General features: G+C 42.4%; 1 protein-coding gene across 1 annotated transcript; it reads left to right on the forward strand.

Annotated features, from left to right (window-relative positions):
- Positions 1-750: 750 nt before the first annotated feature.
- On the forward strand, positions 751-18,648 carry apln (apelin). Its single transcript, XM_085373124.1, has 3 exons — positions 751-850; positions 14,419-14,591; positions 18,476-18,648. Exons 1-2 carry the CDS (start codon positions 784-786, stop codon positions 14,583-14,585), a joined length of 234 nt encoding a protein of 77 aa, XP_085229250.1. The 5' UTR covers positions 751-783; the 3' UTR covers positions 14,586-14,591; positions 18,476-18,648.
- The last annotated feature ends 909 nt before the right edge of the window (positions 18,649-19,557 follow it).

Genomic DNA, 19,557 nt, shown 5'->3' on the forward strand with positions numbered 1-19,557 from the left:
CCTTTTTGCAATTCAAAGACTTTTCAACAAGAGCATCTGTTTGGGTATTATCATAAACCTGCATGTGCCCCCCACCACACACCCTTCACCTCCCTGCTCCTCCCTCTCCTCCTTCCCTTTTCTCTCTCTCCTTCTCCTTCATCAGCCGTGTGCACTTGCATGTTTGAGGAAAAGGGGTGGAGATGGTGGGTGATGATGGGGCAAGGGGGGCTTTTCCGTGACCCACAGAGTCAATGATACATAAGCCACATGACCAACTAGTCTCCTTATCCAAGGCAAACAGGAGTGACACACACACACACAGACACACACAGAGGCACACTGACAGGCAGACCCGCAGGCTGACTTTCAGCGCATTCACAGCTCCGCTGAACTCACGTTGCCGTTTCTTTGACAGAAGAAAAGAAGAGATTCACGTTCACACACCTCCGTGGGAGAGCTCAGATAAAGACGCGCCTTCAGTCTTGGAGTGGCGCTGTCACACACTGATACACAAATACGTATTTAGACAAATACACAGGCACAGTCAGGGAGCCACCACACGCACGCACACGCATTCCCACAAACTGACACACTCACTTCTCTCACACACACACACACACACACACACACACACACACACACACACACACACACACACACACACAGGGAGCAAACAGTCTCTCTCTCTCTCTTGCTCGCTCAGCTGCTCTCCCTCTCTCTCTCACTCCCTCCCATCCACACACACACACCACTACAGTATATCAGTGAGTGACTAGCGGAGAGCCAGAGGGGAGTGCAGAAATGAATGTGAAGATCCTGACGCTGGTGATTGTGCTCTTGGTGTCTCTGCTGTGTTCTGCCAGTGCTGGTGAGTACAGGAGCGGCCAGTCTTGTCGCTGGTCGTCTCCCTTTGCTTTGTATTTCTCTCTCTGTGTGCCTTGGGCTTGTGCAGGCAGCTGTAGTTGATCAGTTACCCAGCATGGTTAGCCTTGTGTGGGCTCTGAAAGGCAGGAATAAATATCAGCACCTGGTTGTATACAGTACTGCACTGCAGTGGTTATACTGTCTGCTATTGTACTGCCATGGCTTTTAAGATAAAGTTGAATGTGGGTTCTAGCTTGGATTGATCGTTTTCCTCCCTGCCTCACCTTGATGTGTGCTTGTAAGAGATGAAATGTGAAGAGCTTTTTATTGATGGGCATTCATTTGTTGAGCTGCTGCTGAGTGATACATATCCTGGATGTATGGATGTTTGTGGCTGTTATGAAATATAAGATATGCATGGCACATGTTCTGTAAGGTGGAGTGGTTCATTTATTGCTTGATGTATTCCATCTGAACCAAGTCCTATATAATTATTAGAGCACCCTACATATATATATGCACGCGTACCTCCCGTGGTGATGATAATGAGGACTGTAATTGTTATACGCATCAATGAGGGGAACTCAGATCCCAGATGCGTGGATTGTCTCTGGAGGGGCTCGGGCTTGATGCCTTGTCACAGTAAAATTCCGTAAAGTGCTGTTGCATCTCTGGAGCCATTGTTAAACAACATATCAGTTCTACTGTGGACCTCAAATGTCTGCAATTTGGAACAAAAACACTGACTTGGGACATTTAAACAGCAAGAGGGCATATCCACTCTGTTAGTTCATGGAAGTAAATTGATCCTGAGGGGCGCAGTTTAGACAATCTGCAGATTTGATGCAGGTAACATTATGGTGTGAAAAAACAACAGTTAGGCCTGTGTCAATGTCTAGACTATTCTTGGGTTTATCACCTACCCACCGAGTACAGCTGCTTAGAAAAACACATAGGCAGGTTGTGCTGATATTTAATACATATGTAAGATCCATATTGCTGGATATAGACCATTTATCATAACATTTAGCCTACTGGCATGCTATTTGGACTACATTATGAAGCATAAAGGCCTAAGCGTATTCACTGTAAGACTCCTTATGCTGCTAGGTCCTGTACAGACAGTGTTTTGAGATACTGTGTAGACTTTATGCTTTCAAGATGCTGTCCACTCCGTATCGATCCGTGGCCACAGCACTCACGGTTCCCATGCTTCCCAGCACATTCATTACAGCGACATGCTATTTTTGTCTGAGGCTCTCAGCACATGAGTAAAATGGGAAGCAATTATCTTGCATCATGGTCAGTGTCGTTTTTCACGCCCTGCGTGTGGCTAAGCATGTTCCACGCCTGAGAGCCCACCGTGCTACACCAGCGACAGGGAAAAGAAAGCTGCTGTGCCTCGGGCTTTCATGGCAGCTTATCCGTCTCAACGTTCAAGTCCTGCCGCCTATGCGCCTCTCTGTTCCCTGGCCGCTCCTGTAGTACCAGAGCTCCATTGACAGAGAGGAAGAGAGAGAAATGGAGCGAAGAGAGAGGAAGGGATGCAAGTGTGTTGCAGCGTTGATGGGTGTGGGGAGGGATGCTAGCTGGAGTGTGCCTGCGTAGCACAAGCCTCTGCTACAGTATGCGCTGTCGCGGGAAGGTGTCGGAAAAGGCTCTGCATGTAGGCAGTGGGTGTGAAGCCTTTCATCTTGAGACAAATGCTTTTCCAGTTCAGTGGGCTTTCGCTTTCTCAGGCATCTGTGCGTGTGTACATGTGTGTCAAAGAAAGAAGAGATACATAGAGAGTAAGACAGAGAAAGCATGTTTGTGTGTGTGTGTGTGTGTGTGTGTGTGTGTGTGTGTGTGTGTGTGTGTGTGTGTGTGTGCACTTGCAGGAAGCAGTGAATATAGATCTGGATCTGACTGATATAGGGTGGGGAAGTGTGAGCTTTGATGCCTTGATTGCATTTATGGGTGCAGATGCATATTAGCAAAAACTCCTCGCGCAACAGGCAATTCATCTAGACAACCTAAAGCTACTTCCAATATTCATCCAGCACACTAAAAGAGCTGCTGTGGCCTTCTCTATGCAATATTAGCATCCTTTAGCAGCGCACTTCAATTACCCATCCTTGAAAAGCACTCTGGCACAAGAGTAGGCTCCAGCTTTGGACATGTTGTATTCATAATTCATCCCGTGGCCGATCACTCTTCCTGCGTCTGAGGAACTTTAAAAACTGGGGTATAAACAGTGGTCAGTCTCGCGTCTGTCACAGCCTCTTAGAAAATATCAAAGCTTAATTTTTCCGTGCCATGGAAACACCCGGCCAATCTTCACCTGGGGTAAAAACAATAGCAGCTGGTTCAGACAAGCATATGCACATGCACACACAAACACACACACAGGTACAATTGTGCAGCCTGGGATGAACAGGTGAGGCTGTGGTGAGTGTGAGCGGGGCACGAGGACCAGATTAGAGCCATTATCTGGTAGAGAAATCGTCTGCTTAGGAAGGGGGCGATTTTATGAGAGCTGTCAGCAGTGCTATTATTCCATATTAAACTTTGATGTATTGTTGGGGCTGGCTGCTCAGCGCTACCAGCATGCATCTACATACTGTACTCTTTCCAGCCTCGCTCAGATGCTCAGCCAAGTGTTACGGGTCAAAAGACATGCAGCCACTCATTAAGTCACATAGAGGCATAAAAACTGGCTAGTTAGGTGTGATTATTTTGTTAAACAACATCTATAGATGTAAACCTACCGTGACCAGGAAGCTTTAAATCATAATCCCCCAGTTTTCTAAAGTAATGAAGGTGTTTGTGCCTGTGGATGTTATTACGGTGGAGAAAAGAAAAGCAGCTAAACTTTTCCAGATGTCCAGGGATAATATAATAATAGCGGGCAAACAGTTGTGTCAAAAGGGGAGCAGTGGAAAGGTTATTACAGGATTACAGAGAATCACAAAGCCTTTTTAAGGCACAGAAGCTTGTGAGGACCAGTTGGGTTTATATCGCATCCACAGGGTCAGATAAAATCTCTTTCATGAAGAACCTGGATTTCCTCTTGATGCAACCTAAGAATGAAATAGATCCAACGACCTGCAGCATCACTGTAGTTTCTCTTCTGCAAAGACAAACGCAGACATTGACTAATCTAAGCGGAGTTTGGAGTCTCAGTAAAGAGTGATTTGTTTTCCTCTTGTTGACTTCTCTGTTGGCTTAAATAGAAGCACCAGAACAATGTTTTTTATGATTATATATATATATATGCACTCTGGGTGACTTTGGGACATAGGATGAAAATAAATTTGTCAGCTGTCAGCTATTTTTCCATCCTACTTATACTGTATGGATGTGCTGATATATTGCACTGTATATCACGTTCTTTAGACTGTAATTATGGACAGCCAAGAGGGGTATTGCATCAGGAATTTCTGACAGAGACAATATTTCTTACTTGGTGAAAAAAAACCATCTATCCAATATAAACAGTAATACCATCAATTAAGTGTAAAAACAGTTTGCAGGTATCTGGATTTGCTTGTTAACAGCTACAAACCCATAGTTTATTATACATGAGGTTCTCACGTCTTCTGTGTTGACAATAAGCATAAATAAGGCGTTAAACCACTGTGGTCTGTATTTAACAGCCCATAGACAGCACTGCTTTACTGCATAGATTAAAATATGCTGTTATTTTAATCTGTTTGTTAATTAAACAATACTATTTTCATTCAATATCACCCAAACATGCTTGGGTTTATGATGTGAGCTTCAGTGTTCCTTGAAGTTTCTGTGAGAAGCACATAAAAAAAAAAAACTTTCTGAGATCTGTGTAATATCACCCAACATGAGCTTTGATAATGGCATTCTGGCACTCACAAATAATTGCTCTGGAGTGGAAGTTGAGGAAGAGATTTAGTGAAAAATCATAACTCATTTGGTAGGGATATAAGGCTAACCTTTGGGTGAACACTCCCCAGAGAGGTCAGCTGTTGAAGACTTTGGCATATGTGACTGCTGTGCTGCTGTAATGTGATTCAGAACCCACTGAATGAATAAATCTACTCACTTAGATCTTCCCTTGAGAGTTAATCCAGTGAAGGGGGTAGAAAAGCAAAGGGAGGAGTTAAGGAACGTCCAAGAGACAGAAAAGAGAAGGATTGGCAGGAAGAGGTGTTATCTGGATTGTGAAGAGACAGCTACAGCTACACCTAAAATTTCAAAGTGGATGTTTCAGCCTGCAGTAATGGATAATAATTGCATTTCTCTTCTGTAAATAAGTCTTCTGTTAAGCTACATTTTCTTTCCTTTTCTTATTGGAGACCAGATCTCCTTTGAGTTTTGAGAACACAGCCCTTTAGCTTCGGATAAGCGTTAGTTTAAGGGGCTCCTGTGTTAACCAGAGCTCATGTGATCACCAGACCCTATCATCAGGCTCGGGGCACTCCTTACAACTTAATTAGAGCCAGATATTTTCAAAATCTGCCCCTTTTTCCTCCAGTGTCCAATATTAAATTGACTTATGGCTCTCTTTTTGAACATTAAGTGCTACATTTATAGTGGTTGTAGCTGCAGATCAGATTCCTGATCGCGATCTGAGTGGACATTTTTATTAACAGCCTGCCAGACCGCAGAATAAATACTGTGGTCTTTGGGAAAGCAGGTGCCTTAATTACTTTCATACTCGATTTGTAAAAAGCCAGAAAAGGAAAATATGACTTTTGTGTATTACTTTAAAGACATCATTTGTGGAAGAAGTACAAATTTAAGGACCAAACAGTTATGCAGAAACAGAATTTAATAAATACTGCTTAGAGTATTGTCGCCTCTAACATCAAATCTCTATGGATGGCATTTTGGATAGTGAGATTTCATATATGGCTAAAAGTGTTGCACAGCTGGCTGATGTTTGGCAGTTCTACCTCAGATGAGGGATTTCAGTGCTGTGAAGATGGCAGTGTGGATTGGGACTATGGAAGTGTAGCCGCACTTCTTAGATTTTGGGTTCATTTAGTGACTCCCCCACTGGGATCTGCTTAAACTCAAAGCCTCAGGCAACACGATGTGCATGTCTCACTTATACTCGGGGAATTATAGGATGTTGTGGTATACCTCATGTGGTTTCAGACTGTCATGTACCTTATGTTCTCGACTTAAATTAAGTGCTTGGAAATGGGAAATGTACAACCTCCACACAACTGGGTACCTTCAGTGACTGAGAACTCACTCATTTATGAAATCATGCATTATTCATCACAATTGCGCAGTCTTTGATCACAAATGTTATTTTCCCTGGGAGACTATTTCACACCTCCACATACATTTAAACGCTGGTCAATGAAATGATCCGCCGCTGACTGAATACCATGGATAAGGGGCTGGCCCCTCACTGAGTGCCTCTGCCTCATTCATTGAGGAAGACAGCCCACCCTGCAGTACTCAGAGCCCCTGAACATGAACAGATGTTTTTGACAAAAAAAAGGAAAGAAAAATAATATATGGAATTCATAAACATGCATCCACATCAGGCAAACAGTTTATCCTAAGAGCGGACGGAAACCTCGCTGAAGCAGAAGGCCAATAAACACAGAAGTTCAGCTCACCTGCAGCACTGTGCAGCTAAATCTGTCAGTAAAGTCTTTGCAATTTTATTTCTTTGCTAAATCTGTGTGATGAAATTGCTTATTAAATTTCATTGCACTGCCTTTAACCAAATGTCATTTCTCTGCATGCCACACGCACAGTATATCATTTTTATAGGGGAGACACTTTGGATTATAGATATACAGAAGTGGAAAACATTAAAGCAGAAATGCAAGATTTACTCCTACAGATTATTTCTATATATAGGAATACCTTATTGTGAACTACTCTTTAGCATTAAGCTTCAGGTTTCTACACTATTCCTTGTAGTTTGGTTGACAGGTAACACTGTCTGATGCAATGTAGGTGCTATTTTCCTTTAATAGCTCTGAATATGCAATGGGGAAAGGCAGTGGTCTCCTTTGGCTTTAAAAGCTGCAGTGAACCCTTTGCAGCGATGTTTCTCTCCCTCTTTCTGTTTCTCTCTTTTTCCCACATCTCAAATGGGAACGCAGGTTCACAGCATGGGGGGTGATGACACAGGAGAGGGAGGGGCTGTGTTTCACATCTGATTAGTGTGCCCATGGAAACGGATGGTTGGAGGATCCCTTTGCCCTTGACGTGCAATCTCTAGAGATTAGGGCAACGGTTGGTATCCTTACCTACGTACTGTAGCTGCCATGCGCAGAGATTTACCCCCGCTGATGTTAGCGGAAACAGCAGCAGCAGCAGCAGCAAGCATCTCTCCTGTTCCTGCCCTCAGCTGATTGGGCACACCTAGTGGAAAGTTGTAAAAGGAAATCTCCCCTTGTGTTTACTTTATGTTTTCTTTTCGGACTACTTAGTTCATGCAGCAGCTTCCAACCTGCAGTAACCTTGTAGCCACAAATTCACCTCTTCAGCTGTAGTGGGGGCTGTGAATAAACCAACATGCAGTCAAGTGGTGGGGAGAGGCAGTGGCTTCATTAGCTGGCTCAATGCTGCTGCTGCTGCTCCTGGCCCTTTGAACTCATAGTGCTCTGATCATAGCAGACCACCAGCCTCACACCTCATCATTTCATACGCTCTCTAATTCAGGAGTATATACAGCATCACACTTCACAGGCAGCTGACATACTCAAAGGCACACAAAAAAGCCAGAAACCAGAGAGCTGTACGGTTTGTTTTTAATCACTTCTGAACCTTTAGTTCAGAGTTTTGGGGGTAACTTTCAGAGTAAGCTGGACACAGGGTTAGGTTTGAAAGCTGCAGTAATAGGAGCAACTTTTCATGCACTTTTGTTTCCTCGGTGGAGTTTGTGTAGACAAAGCCAGCCTTTAGCTCAACCACAAGCCTAGTATTATCACAGTACAACAATGCTGCATATCAAACAGTCCCCGACAGAAATAAAAGAAAGTGCTCACGACCAAAACAAACCCCCCCTCCTCTCCTCCGAGAGGAACACTCCAAGTCCAGTGGCCCACAGAGGAGGTTAAAAACACCACAGACTCAGCCAGAGGGCTGATCTGGCATTCAGACTCAGTGCAGTGAAATTTGTAAATTGAGAACCTGGTCGGTTGACAATGTCATTCTTTTTGCTCCAAACTGAGCGCCTTTCATGGTGGCTGCCATGGTAACGTGGTCTGAAAGTCGGGAAGCAATTGGTACCAGTTTCTGCCAAAGCCCAGACTTACTGGTAGGAATGCAATATGCAGCGTTTCCGACACTAAATGCTGGATTGTACAGGATAAACGACAAGGGACGTCCTCCTTACTTAGGCACCATTCCATATGTGCAGGATGAATGTGTGGGGAGGCTGTCAGGCAGTGAGCAAATCCGCTGTGTGATGCTGTAGCAGAGCTGAGGCTTATTCTAGGTTAAAGAAAATGTTTGGCTTGTATCTGGCACAATTAGCACATTTCATCCTTAGCTTAATAACCCTGATCCCCTAATGTGCTTATGTAGTGGGAGCATCTCTGCCGATGACATGTCTGTGTCTGGCAGTGTGGGTTAGTATGTCTGTGGCAAAGGCGTGTCATAGAGGGATTCATTAGCTTAAGCGACTGCTCCTCTCCTTTTAGTGAATGAAGGAGGGAGGCACACGATGGAGACAGCAGGCCTCCAACGTCATGTAATAACCATGGCTACACACACCAGGGTATTTATTCTTCCTCTCTCCCACTAACGCAAATATTGTTTTGCTACCCGTAAGAATTACACAGTCCTATAATAAGCAACAACTATCTCCCTTACAGAAATAAATAATGATACCATCCTCACATTATTGTGTATATGACAAACAAATACTATAATACTAGTCCCTGTTTCATTTGAGCCTAAATGAAAAAAATGTTGTTAAGCAGTGAGGAATACTTTTCTATTATTAATGTTTAAGTGAAGTTTATAAGACTTTTGTAATTGTGTAAAAGAGGACAAGCGCTTTAGTTCTGTGTCTCTCATTTAATCCAATAATGATGCAAACAGGCTTTTAACCCCGAGAGACACAAGAAATAAGACTAAGAGTCTCCAGCTGTGCTAGCTGCTCATTGAGGCTGTACTTTGAGCAAAATACTACTTGTAGCATCTAAACGATAACACTAACATTCAGGGATAATTAGCATATAATGTTTATCTTACTTTAACTAGTCATTATTGTAACATTTAACAGGATTAAAGTCTGTGTGGGTTCTCAGTCATCCAGGTCATAGTAATCTAAGGAGGTTGGAAAGAAAAGCAAACACATTTTCTAAGGTAACAGGATTTAAGCACTTTACATGAAGTACAACTGAGAATGATGGGAATGTAAATAATTTTGTGAAGGGGCTTACATGGAAAGTTAAAGACAACCTGTTAAGATTTCTTTCATTTCTATATTTCTATACACTTTGAGCATCCTTTGGGGAAAAATCTCAGGCTTCAGACTGACAGGTTTTTTTTCTGCTTCTGGCTCTGTATGATCTCAAGAAAAATAATATTCTTAATATGAGTATGTCAAGTGCACAGCTCTGCCCCACCCACCTGCTGTTTAAACCTTATGTTTGCGGGGGGCACCCAATCAGATGAAAGTTGCTATGAAGAGGAACTGGTGTCGAGGAGCTTGTTTCAGACTGCAGGGTTGAAATCGGTGATTAGTATGATAAAAATAAGGATTATTTTGAACTGTGAATCATGCAAAGCTGCTCTAGGAGAGTCCAAGAATAAAAATATAGAACTGAACATGACATAATATGTTCACTTTGAGGACTCATCCTCATATAGGATCAAACATTTCAACTTACAAATAATAAAAGTCTTGTGCAAAAATTGATACCGGTACTTCTTGGTCATGTTGTGGTATTTCAGTGATTGAATGCAAAAAAGCACTTTTGGGACAGCAGAAAGGATTAATCCTCGGGACGCCATGAATTTCTGTAAAATTGTTAATTATAATAGTTGCTGACATTACTTGATAATCCTGGACATTAATGAGGTTTTTGATGCCCAGAGAAAAATGCCTCTTCACATTCCCCATTCCCATTCTGCCAGCTATTTGTTTACAGCTTGATATACATCGGTACAGACTGCAGCGCACGAGGCACAGATGTGTCAGATGAGTGATGTAGGGACAGCGATAAAACAAAACACAGGAGAGATTAGATTTGAAAAGCCCAGCCAACCGTGAAAATGCATCTCTGAGATTGCACACAATTGATTCATAATCAGTGCGACTGTGAGCGATGAGGCACAACGAGTAAACAAACAAATAAGATTCAAGAGGACAGCAAATCAATTTGAGGTGACAAAGAAAATTAAACACAGCTACGATTACATTTTAGTAGCCATTCTTCACTGTGCCTGTTTACATTTGATGCAACAGTTTCTAATGAACACAGCCCCCCCTGTATACTTGTTGCTGTAGACTCATGGGCTGGTTTAATCTCTTATGTCCTAGTGGCAGAAAAACCATTACGCTGTAGCTGCATTTACAAGAGCAGACATTTGTTATGTGGTCGTTTTGGCAGTCAATACACACAAATCAGCTTTACAACTATTAATAAGCAGCTCTGGCCCATTTGCTGTGCTGTGTTCCTGCACTGACACAGCACTGTGATATATAGGTTGCTCTTGCCAGCTATGAGGGCAGCTGATGAACTTGGCATTAAACCAGAGGACAGCTATTTCTCTTCTCTCTTCTGACTAGATGGACAAGTCCTGGAAGATGTATGTCTCTCCAGGCTCCGTTGATGGACTGCTGCAGAATCAACAGGGATAAGCTGCCAGTATTCGACTTTTCGCCTGGCTGTAATAAGACAGAGCACCAGCCATCACAAAAAAAAAAACACAACATAACAGATATCACCTTAGGAGGTGGTGAAATTAGGGCTTGGAAATAGGGAGCAGCCCAGCTGCTATTCATCATTAGTCTTTTTCTCCTCCTCTACCCACCCTCACTCGTGCTCACTCGTGGCCTTCTTAAGCAACAGCATCGACAATAAACAGTCATTCCTGAAAATCCTTCTTTATTGAACTTTAATTCGGAAATTACAAAGTGTGGAGATTTGAGGGCAAAACTGGGGCTCCAAGGTCATCCGAAGTAGAGATAAGAGGCTTCTTATTGTGAGACATATACTATCCTGCCGTTTTACTGTTGTGCCAGCTGGACATAAACACGTGAATGTCTCATGGGAAAAGATCAAATGTGATACCACAGAAGCTGGATCCAATATCACAGCAGTAAGATAGCTGAGATATCTTTGTTTATGGAGATGAAATATGTGTTATCCAATGATAAACTTGCCATGGAAACAATCAAAGGATCTTCTGCAGAAGCAACAGATGCTGCAATAATCATTCTGCAGGTATTCCAGTGATCCTAGGCTAGCTGTTGATGTATGTTGTTTCTGTCACATTTCCATGCGTTGCCTACAAGCTGCAAGAGTTAATCTATACTTCCAGTGTTATCACTGAGGCCCAGCTTATTTTTAGCAGCTTTCATTGCACTTCTCCATCCCATAGGCACATTGTATGAGTTGAGATTTGTCAGGAGAATCACAAGTTGTTCTCCTTTCAAAACCCCAGTGCCGAGCAGTGGCTGACAGCTTGCCATGGTAGGAGACATCTAAATTGTCTCATTATGGACCTGGGTTATGACAGGCTGAGCCACCCGGAGAGGATGATGAGTTGTGTGAGCTGAGGTACAATTACTTTACCATCTTGCACTGCAGTGTGTGTAGGTCTGCACAGTGACTGACTCCATGTGTGCTTTGCAGCACTTGTTAAAGTAGTCCATCATTCAAAGATCAGCTGCAGTTGGGCTTTGAGCAGAACTGCAGGCACCACTGTGAGACATAAAAAGTCAGTATGTTTTAAGTGGACTGCCTGCTGCCCTCTCTAAAGCTGGAGATTGGAGGATTGCAACCCCCAATTTAAGGTTTCTTCGTAACTCAGAAAATCATGTTCACTTCATAGAGCTATCGGGCAGGAGGACAGAAAATAGGCAGGGTTTTAAATGTTTAAATCCTGACAAAAACCATGCACCATTTACCCATTCCCAAAACCGTTGTCATGTCTTCCACCTCCAAATATGACCACCCAGCCACGTTTCAACTAACTCTGTCTCTAAAAAACTGTACAAACAAGTTCATTTCAAGCATGCTGAAGACTCCCTCCATTGTGATTCTGTGTGTTCTGTGTCCAAATGCCGAAGGTGTTTCAGAGGTGAATGAGGAGAAACAGGACCTCCCTATAAAACTTCTGTTAGCCTCAAAATCTTCTCAAACACAGAGAGTATTAACATTCAATCCCCTGGATTTGAGAGAAATGAACCGAATGCCTTCAGAATGAGTAAACGTTCCTCATTCACTGTGTCTGGAACAATAACAAAAGGATAATGCGCAGATTAGTGCTCCAAGGGGCAAAGATGTGCTTTAGATGCGGAAATATGCAACCAAGACTTTCCCTGCTGCCAATGAATTAGCCCACTGTTAGCGCACAAATATACTGTGTAATATGCTTGCCGGAGAAGATTAGCATGGAAATGCAACTTGAGATGTCTAGTGTTTCAGGGATATACATTAAAAACATTCAACAAGCTGTCTGGCTTAGTCACGCCATACACCATTATTTAAACCTGAAAGCTAGAAACCCTTCTCTATTTCCTCCTTTTCAGTGGAAGCTGGTCTTTTAAAATGTCTTCATAAAGCCACAGCTGAAGGTCATTAATTAATAAAGGCTGCAGAAAGACTGTTTTGAATGCTGCTCTTGAAGAAAGTTGCCCTCTATTCAACCACACTGATCTTAGCTATTAGAGAAACTTGAGGGTTTTAAATGCAGTTCTGGAGGCAGTCTTTAAAGTTTCAGACAGACAAAATCCTCGGGGTCACAGCTGTGCCGTCTTCATTTAATATCATGACTGTGCCGCAACCAAACCGATGGAAACAGTCTTAAGGAAGCAGGGAACTTAGCATCATCATGGCTTTTCTAAGCTCCTCAAGTGCTGTCCTCAGTGTATTTTCTGCTTTTACAAGCCTATGCAGTCAACTGGCTGACTTATCTTAAGCTGCGTCCTCACCCCAGCTCTTGTAAAGGCAGGGAAGGTCATTCTCTGGGGAATTCTAAAAATGGTGCCAGTCTCTCTGAGGAGGGGAGACGGGAATGTCATGACCTCATGTGAATAATGTCAATCAGCTTGTTTGATGAGAGACACCCAAAGAAAGGAGGAAGGTTGGCAGTTTGGATCTGAAGAAATCTTTTTCTTATGGGTAGATGAGGTTGCTGAACAAAGTATTTTACTAAAGCAAGAAAGGTTCACTCTAAAACCCCCAATCTGTCTTTGGGGCTTTAGCTTGAGATTACACCGTGGTATGGAGTTTATAAGGGATGGTTATTTTTGAGGCAGAGGAGGGATTTAATGAAAGAAACTATTGTGTTTGGTTAGAAGGACCTAGAGTTTTTCAAGTATGACCTTTACTACAGACTACAACTCACAATATCTTCCTCTTCTACTTCAATCTGAAACAAAATGTAAGTCAGCCTTTTCTGAGTCCTTCAATCTTTACAAGTCAGAAATCTCTAGAGTGCCCATGCAATCAGTGTGCAGCTCCATTTCAGTAACTTAATATTATATGAAATTAATGGTTGGTTGCACACATCCATTTGTTAGTTAAGATGAAAAATGCATCACTGTGTATGTAATACCTGTATTATTTGCTGGTATGACATTTAATCAGTTTGACATGTCCAAAGCCCTTTGCTGCCTTTACTCAAATTTTACTGGATGAACAAACTGGGTGTGGTGTGAAAGATCACCCATGATAAATATTATGTTACACACAAAGATATGCAGCAAAATATTTTAAAGAAAAGATCTCTTGATCCCCAAAAAGAGGTTGGGAGTGGGGGGGGGGGGGGGGGGGGGGGGGGTCTCTGCTAGTTTGTAATAGGTTGAAAGGTCATAGAGACACTTAGGGTGGACCAAACCATTAAAAAATGGAGTTGGGGGATGAAGCGCTGGGGGGGTGGCTTAAGGGGATCAGGGCACACTTATTGAGAGATGACTGAAAACATCTGGGTTCACTCTCATACACACATTCACAGGCACTCTGTGAGACCCAACGCTGTTAAACCCATCCCCAAGAATGGATCAAACACTGCAACGAGATGCACCTCCACGAGTGTTGGTGCTTGTTTGTAATCTTGAGGGAGGGTGACAGAGACATGAGACATGAGGGTTTGAGGGTTTTTTTTGCTTCTGCCAGGGCCGTGTATCTGTTATGCTTTCCTTTGGACCACACTGAGTTGATGAACTACAACACTGGGTGGGCTTAGAGAAGGCCACACACACTCTCTCACACACTTATTTATGTCTATCTCTTCTTTCCTCATCTATTACCAATGTGATTCTTCTCTGCATCTGGTGACATATTTTCTTAGGCTCTGATGGACTTGGCAGATATCCTGAATGAAAAAACACTGTGAAAAACCATCATCAAGACAATTTTCAGGTGTTAAATTGGTCTTTTCTCTCTGTGTGTCTTCCAGGTCCCATGGCCTCCACGGTGCATGGCAGAGAGCTGCAAGATGCATCTATGGTGAGAAAAATGGTCCAGCAAAACTCTGCAAGGGGCGGTCAGACCCACAGACCAACCAGCTCGAAGAGAAGACGCCCACGGCCCCGTCTTTCCCACAAGGGGCCCATGCCGTTCTAGAGCAAGGTGAGTTTGTCTTTAACTGACCACTCACTAGGCTTTGTTGACGAAATGCTGCTACAAACCCATAGTAAAACAGTCGAATTTCAAGCAGTAAAAGTCTTCTACTCTCTATGGATATCTTGTGGAAAAAAACAATGTGCTAATCTCTGCTGTGTTTGCCCATTAGACCAATTTTCTGTCAAGTCAGAGCTCCACATTTCTCCAGAGAATATGAGCCAATACACCTCCTGATATATTAAATTCTAACTGCTGACTAGTGAGGAAACCCAACTTCACAGAGGAATTTCTAGGGGGAATGTTATTTTGAGTCCTGGAATACTTTGTTGGCAGAATCCCTTTGGATGTTTTGGATTGAATGGGAACTTAAACTCTTACAGGAATACTGAAAACTCTGTTAATGACAGCCAGACTGAGCTCCAACACAAGGATGTTATTGTTGGCAAGCAGATTATTAGACTTAGCCCACCAGCTTGCATGATTTCCTATTATGACTAAGGTGGTTTTTAAGTCTACCTCATTTATTTCCTCATACAGTAGAAAGATATACTTAGAAATCTTACCTTTGAGTCAATTCAGCTGGAACAAATCTTTACTGTCCACCTGGTTAAGTCAGTTAAAACACATTTTCCTCAAAAATAATACTCTGTAGAGCCGGGTTTGTGGGTGGCACCATTTTTCTTGCGAGGGGATGTTTAACTTGCTGTCAAATAAAACAAGGCTTTGTATGAAAAAGCTTTCATCCAAGATCTGAGATAACATTATACTTATCACTTTTTCACATTGATCAGAACCAAAACAAACTCTGCGTTTCAATAAAAACCAGATAAAGCTTCAATGGGAAACTAAAATATACCGCGGACATTTAAATAACATGATCAAATTTACAGAACATACAGATTTAAATTTACTGATGTCAGCATGTCACAGCCTCAGACGCCGTGAGAGGCAAGACACAATATCCCTGCAGGAGGTGTCGACTATACAACGCTGACCTGCAGAGGTCCACCATAAATTGAATCTGTAGTGAGAGGAGGCTGCAGCCAGAGTGCGTCAATGGATGGTTAATCAGTTTTAAGAAAAAAGGATCAAAGCTGCAGAAGTTTGGAAGCTCTTTTCTTTAAAGTAGCCATTTTTACAATCATAGGTGATTATTTTTCATTGTACTTTTCTAGATTTAGACTTCCTTTGAACTCATTCCAGAACTCTAAAGGTGAAAACAATGAGTAAGGACCAAGCCAGAGTAGTTTGCACTTGAAGGACAGCATGGGTCTTACAACTTCCCTCGGTCTGCCAATAAAATGTGAGAATCCTCTCTGAGTTGAGTGGTCAGAGCTTATGTTCAGTGCCAGAGTTTTAGCCAGATAATGAGGGGAGCTTCGGGAAGTTGTGAAGCTCTGTAAAAGTGAACGGCTCAGTGAGTCACAATGCCGTCTCCGCAAACACCACTTAAACCACAACAAGCTGAAGATTTCCTTTTTTTGTTCACTTCCCTCTCTGGCTCCCCTCATTCTCGCAGAGTTCATAGTTCGCCTCATTCATAGATTGCTCCCCACATACCATGCCAATCCACCCCCACAGTGGGAATCGGGCTCTCCATTAGCAGCATTTTAGTGATAGCACTACCAACCTTCACTGAGTAAATGATCCAAAGAAAATCAGAGCTCAAAGTCTGAAGTTCTTCAGTCCCAGTTTGTTCACAGCCTGACTGAAGGAATTAAGTCTTCACAAGACCTGATGTCTCACATCAGTCCGTCCAACAAGCAGCTTGAAAGGCTTTGCTCTTCCTCGTGTGTCCTGCTTTCTTCTTCAGTTTGTGCTGATGATGGGAAAACCACCTCTAGCAGCAGCTGGAGTTGCAGTTTGTTCGATCAAAGCTTGAGTTCAATGGATATATCCAGCTGAGGACAGGACTCTTACACATGCAGGCTGTCTATGGATTTGTCGTTACTGGCCTAAACTTCATTACCAGACTATTTATATCAAAGATTAAGAACAGTTATTGCCCTGGCATCATCCATCCTCCAGCTCTGAGCTATTTAGCAACATCACCCCATTTCAGTGTCAACAACAGCTCGTCTTTTATTATCTATGACACCAGAGGCAAAGCTGGATTTTCTCATCATTACACATTCCAGATGTGAACCACTCTGAGAAGAAAGAGAGCGACCTGGGTCATCTTCTTTGAGTAGGCTCAGATCAAACCATGCTATTACAACTCTTGGATCTAAGCCATGCCAGTGACAGTCTAAAAGACGACGGGATATTTTAGATTTAAAGCCAGAGGCAATTTGTGAAAACCCCTGGTGGCCTTGAGTGTGAGAAAGCTCAGTGAATGAATCTTTTAAAAGAGTTTCCCATCAAAACAATGTAAATCAGGTCTGCATCTTCTCCCATACACTCACTATGTGGTAGAGTATGACTTCAAAAGGGCTGCTGTACTGAGATCATACACCAAACGGGGCAACAACAACAAACAACAGTACAGCTCAGTGGTGATTAGATATACCATACATCAGGTCTCAAGGCATTGCATGACCTCAGAAAAATGCTATCACAAAACAAAAACAGGTTCTTATCAGTGAATGAACCTCGTTGTCCGAGCCTTCTGAAATGATCACAGACCAGGAAAAGATAAAAGATGCGGGAAGATCAAAGATTTCGTCATTGTCAAGAAGTGATCCAATGCCCCGAGCGCAGTATAACGTTGGGATTGTGTTTCACAGCAAGATACACAATTGTTTTTCTTACTCCCTGCTGCATCTTCCAGTCGAAGGCAGTGAAATCTGGTTGAAACATGTCTGGGACAGACTTATATTCTAGTTTATCAAGCGCAAGATAACACAAGGTATGACACATCGAAAATTTTAGAAACTAAAATGTCTTCACGTGAGTTGAGAAGTAGTAAGAAATCGAGTGTGATGACCTTTAACACTGCCAAAAACACACTTTTTAAACTCGGGAATATATCAATACATAAAAATATATACAGAAAGACTAAGATACAATTTTTATCATGAAGATACCTCTGTTTATATGGCACAAAGAGCTAAATTATCAACAACAAAGACTAACAAAATATTAGTACTAGCAACAGAAAACGATTAGGTTTGATGAATAGATGGATGGATTTAATGCCAAAATTACGGAGCCTATATTTTGCTAATAATAATACATTAGCAATACTGCATTTACAGAATAGTAAAACTGAAAATTAAAAATGATTTTAACAGTTAGCGCACACTGTTAACAGCATTGTTCATAGCATCGTTATCATAGAACATAAATACAAAATATTACAAATTTAAACCAGATGTCAAAGCATAGTTTCGTTAAATAAATCTATTAGACATATATGTTTTTATATGAGGAAATAGTAATTTAAATGACATTGTATATTTGTAAACCAGACTATAATAATATAAAAAATATTAAATTTTAGTCAATTATCAGTTTGGTCAAATCTCCCAACACAGCAAACATGTTGAGTCCTTGGTGCGTGTTTACTGAGACTGGAATGTAAACGTGGCGGAGAGACAACTGCCTCCACGAAGTGGTGTGATATCTTACCCCTGACAAACACCCTTAAAATGATCCTAATCAAAAGGCCTCAGAGTAAACTAACACTGAACTGAAAACGTCAAATAAGTGGAAAATGAAAGTAACCCTGGGTCGCAGTGAATTATCCCTTCAAAATAAAACAAAAACTAAAAAAGAAATTGGTTAATCACTCAATATTTTTTGTGCATTCATCTTCACTGGCTGCATAAACTGAGGCAAAATGTTACAATAGTCTTAAGTTAATGTCTGCATGACTGAATGGTTTTCAGGAAAAACAGATGGCAGGGGCTCATGAACTTTCTTTTCTGTGTCGTCTTCCTGTTTTGCAGGCACTGCTTTGAGCGCCCTCCCCCAGGTTCTGATTTCTATGCTCTTCCTTTGCCTTGGGGGGCCTTGCAATGAAGGGCCTACGCTTGCCCAGCCTGAAGAGTGATGTCCATAGCACCTGCTGGTTCTTCAAGCAACTCTGTCCACAAAAAAAATCAGGACAAGCCGCTCACCCTCAGCTCTAGGAGGAACTGGGGGCAGGGAAGGGGGGGTGGGGGGTATTGAGCCCGAGCTATCAGACTCTATTTCTCTGTCTCTCTTTCTCTCTCTCTCTCTCCCTGACTACTTATCTATCTCTGTCTTCTCCCAAGTGTTTTTTTTTTCTTTTCAATTTTCTTATTATTTGCTTAATAGAGCCCAATCATAGCAATCTCCCTGAGTGTCTCACACACTTTGCATGACATGTGGTGGAGAGGGAGCCTGGTCAAAACAATCTGAATCCTAAAGCATCTGTCCCTTCTCCACGATGCGGTATTCCCACGTCTCGGATCCAAGGTTCCTGCAGCCGCTGATTTCATTGCTGTGTAGCTATTTAACGGCTTTACCGTCGGGTGAGGGCGCTGATCATGCAGACGGGGCAGTGTCAGTTTTAATAGTTGGCAAATATTAAGTTCGCTTGTGATACTCTGGATGTCTGATGCGAAAAAGGAATAAAAAGGTTTTGTTTGAAACGGACGAGCAAAAGCGTCACAACTTAATAACATCACTATCATCACTTAATTATCATTATTAATGGTGCTTTGTACCTCCTTATGACAGTACGTCCACATGCAAAGCAAAGACGGACTAAAAAGAGAGCACATACTATCAAAACAATCTAGTAAAGTGACAGAATAAGTCCTTCATTTAGGAGATTCTTTAATCCAAAGCTATTCTGGTGTTTCTGAACTCATTAACACCTTGGGAGGCGGGGTTTACGGGCGTGCTCTGTAACATGTCCCACCTTGGATGAGTCCTTTGACCCCAAATCCCAATCCTGTCCCCAATCCCCAGCCTTCTCACCACACCGCTGCCCCCGTGCAGCTGCTCTACACGACTGTTAACTGGCAGTGGCGGTCTGCTCCACCGACAGGCCGCCTTGCCT

The sequence above is a fragment of the Diplotaxodon limnothrissa genome, linkage group LG2 (assembly GCF_057381915.1).
Source record: "Diplotaxodon limnothrissa isolate DT_005_m linkage group LG2, D_limnothrissa_male_GT1.1, whole genome shotgun sequence".
Taxonomy (NCBI): domain Eukaryota; kingdom Metazoa; phylum Chordata; class Actinopteri; order Cichliformes; family Cichlidae; genus Diplotaxodon; species Diplotaxodon limnothrissa.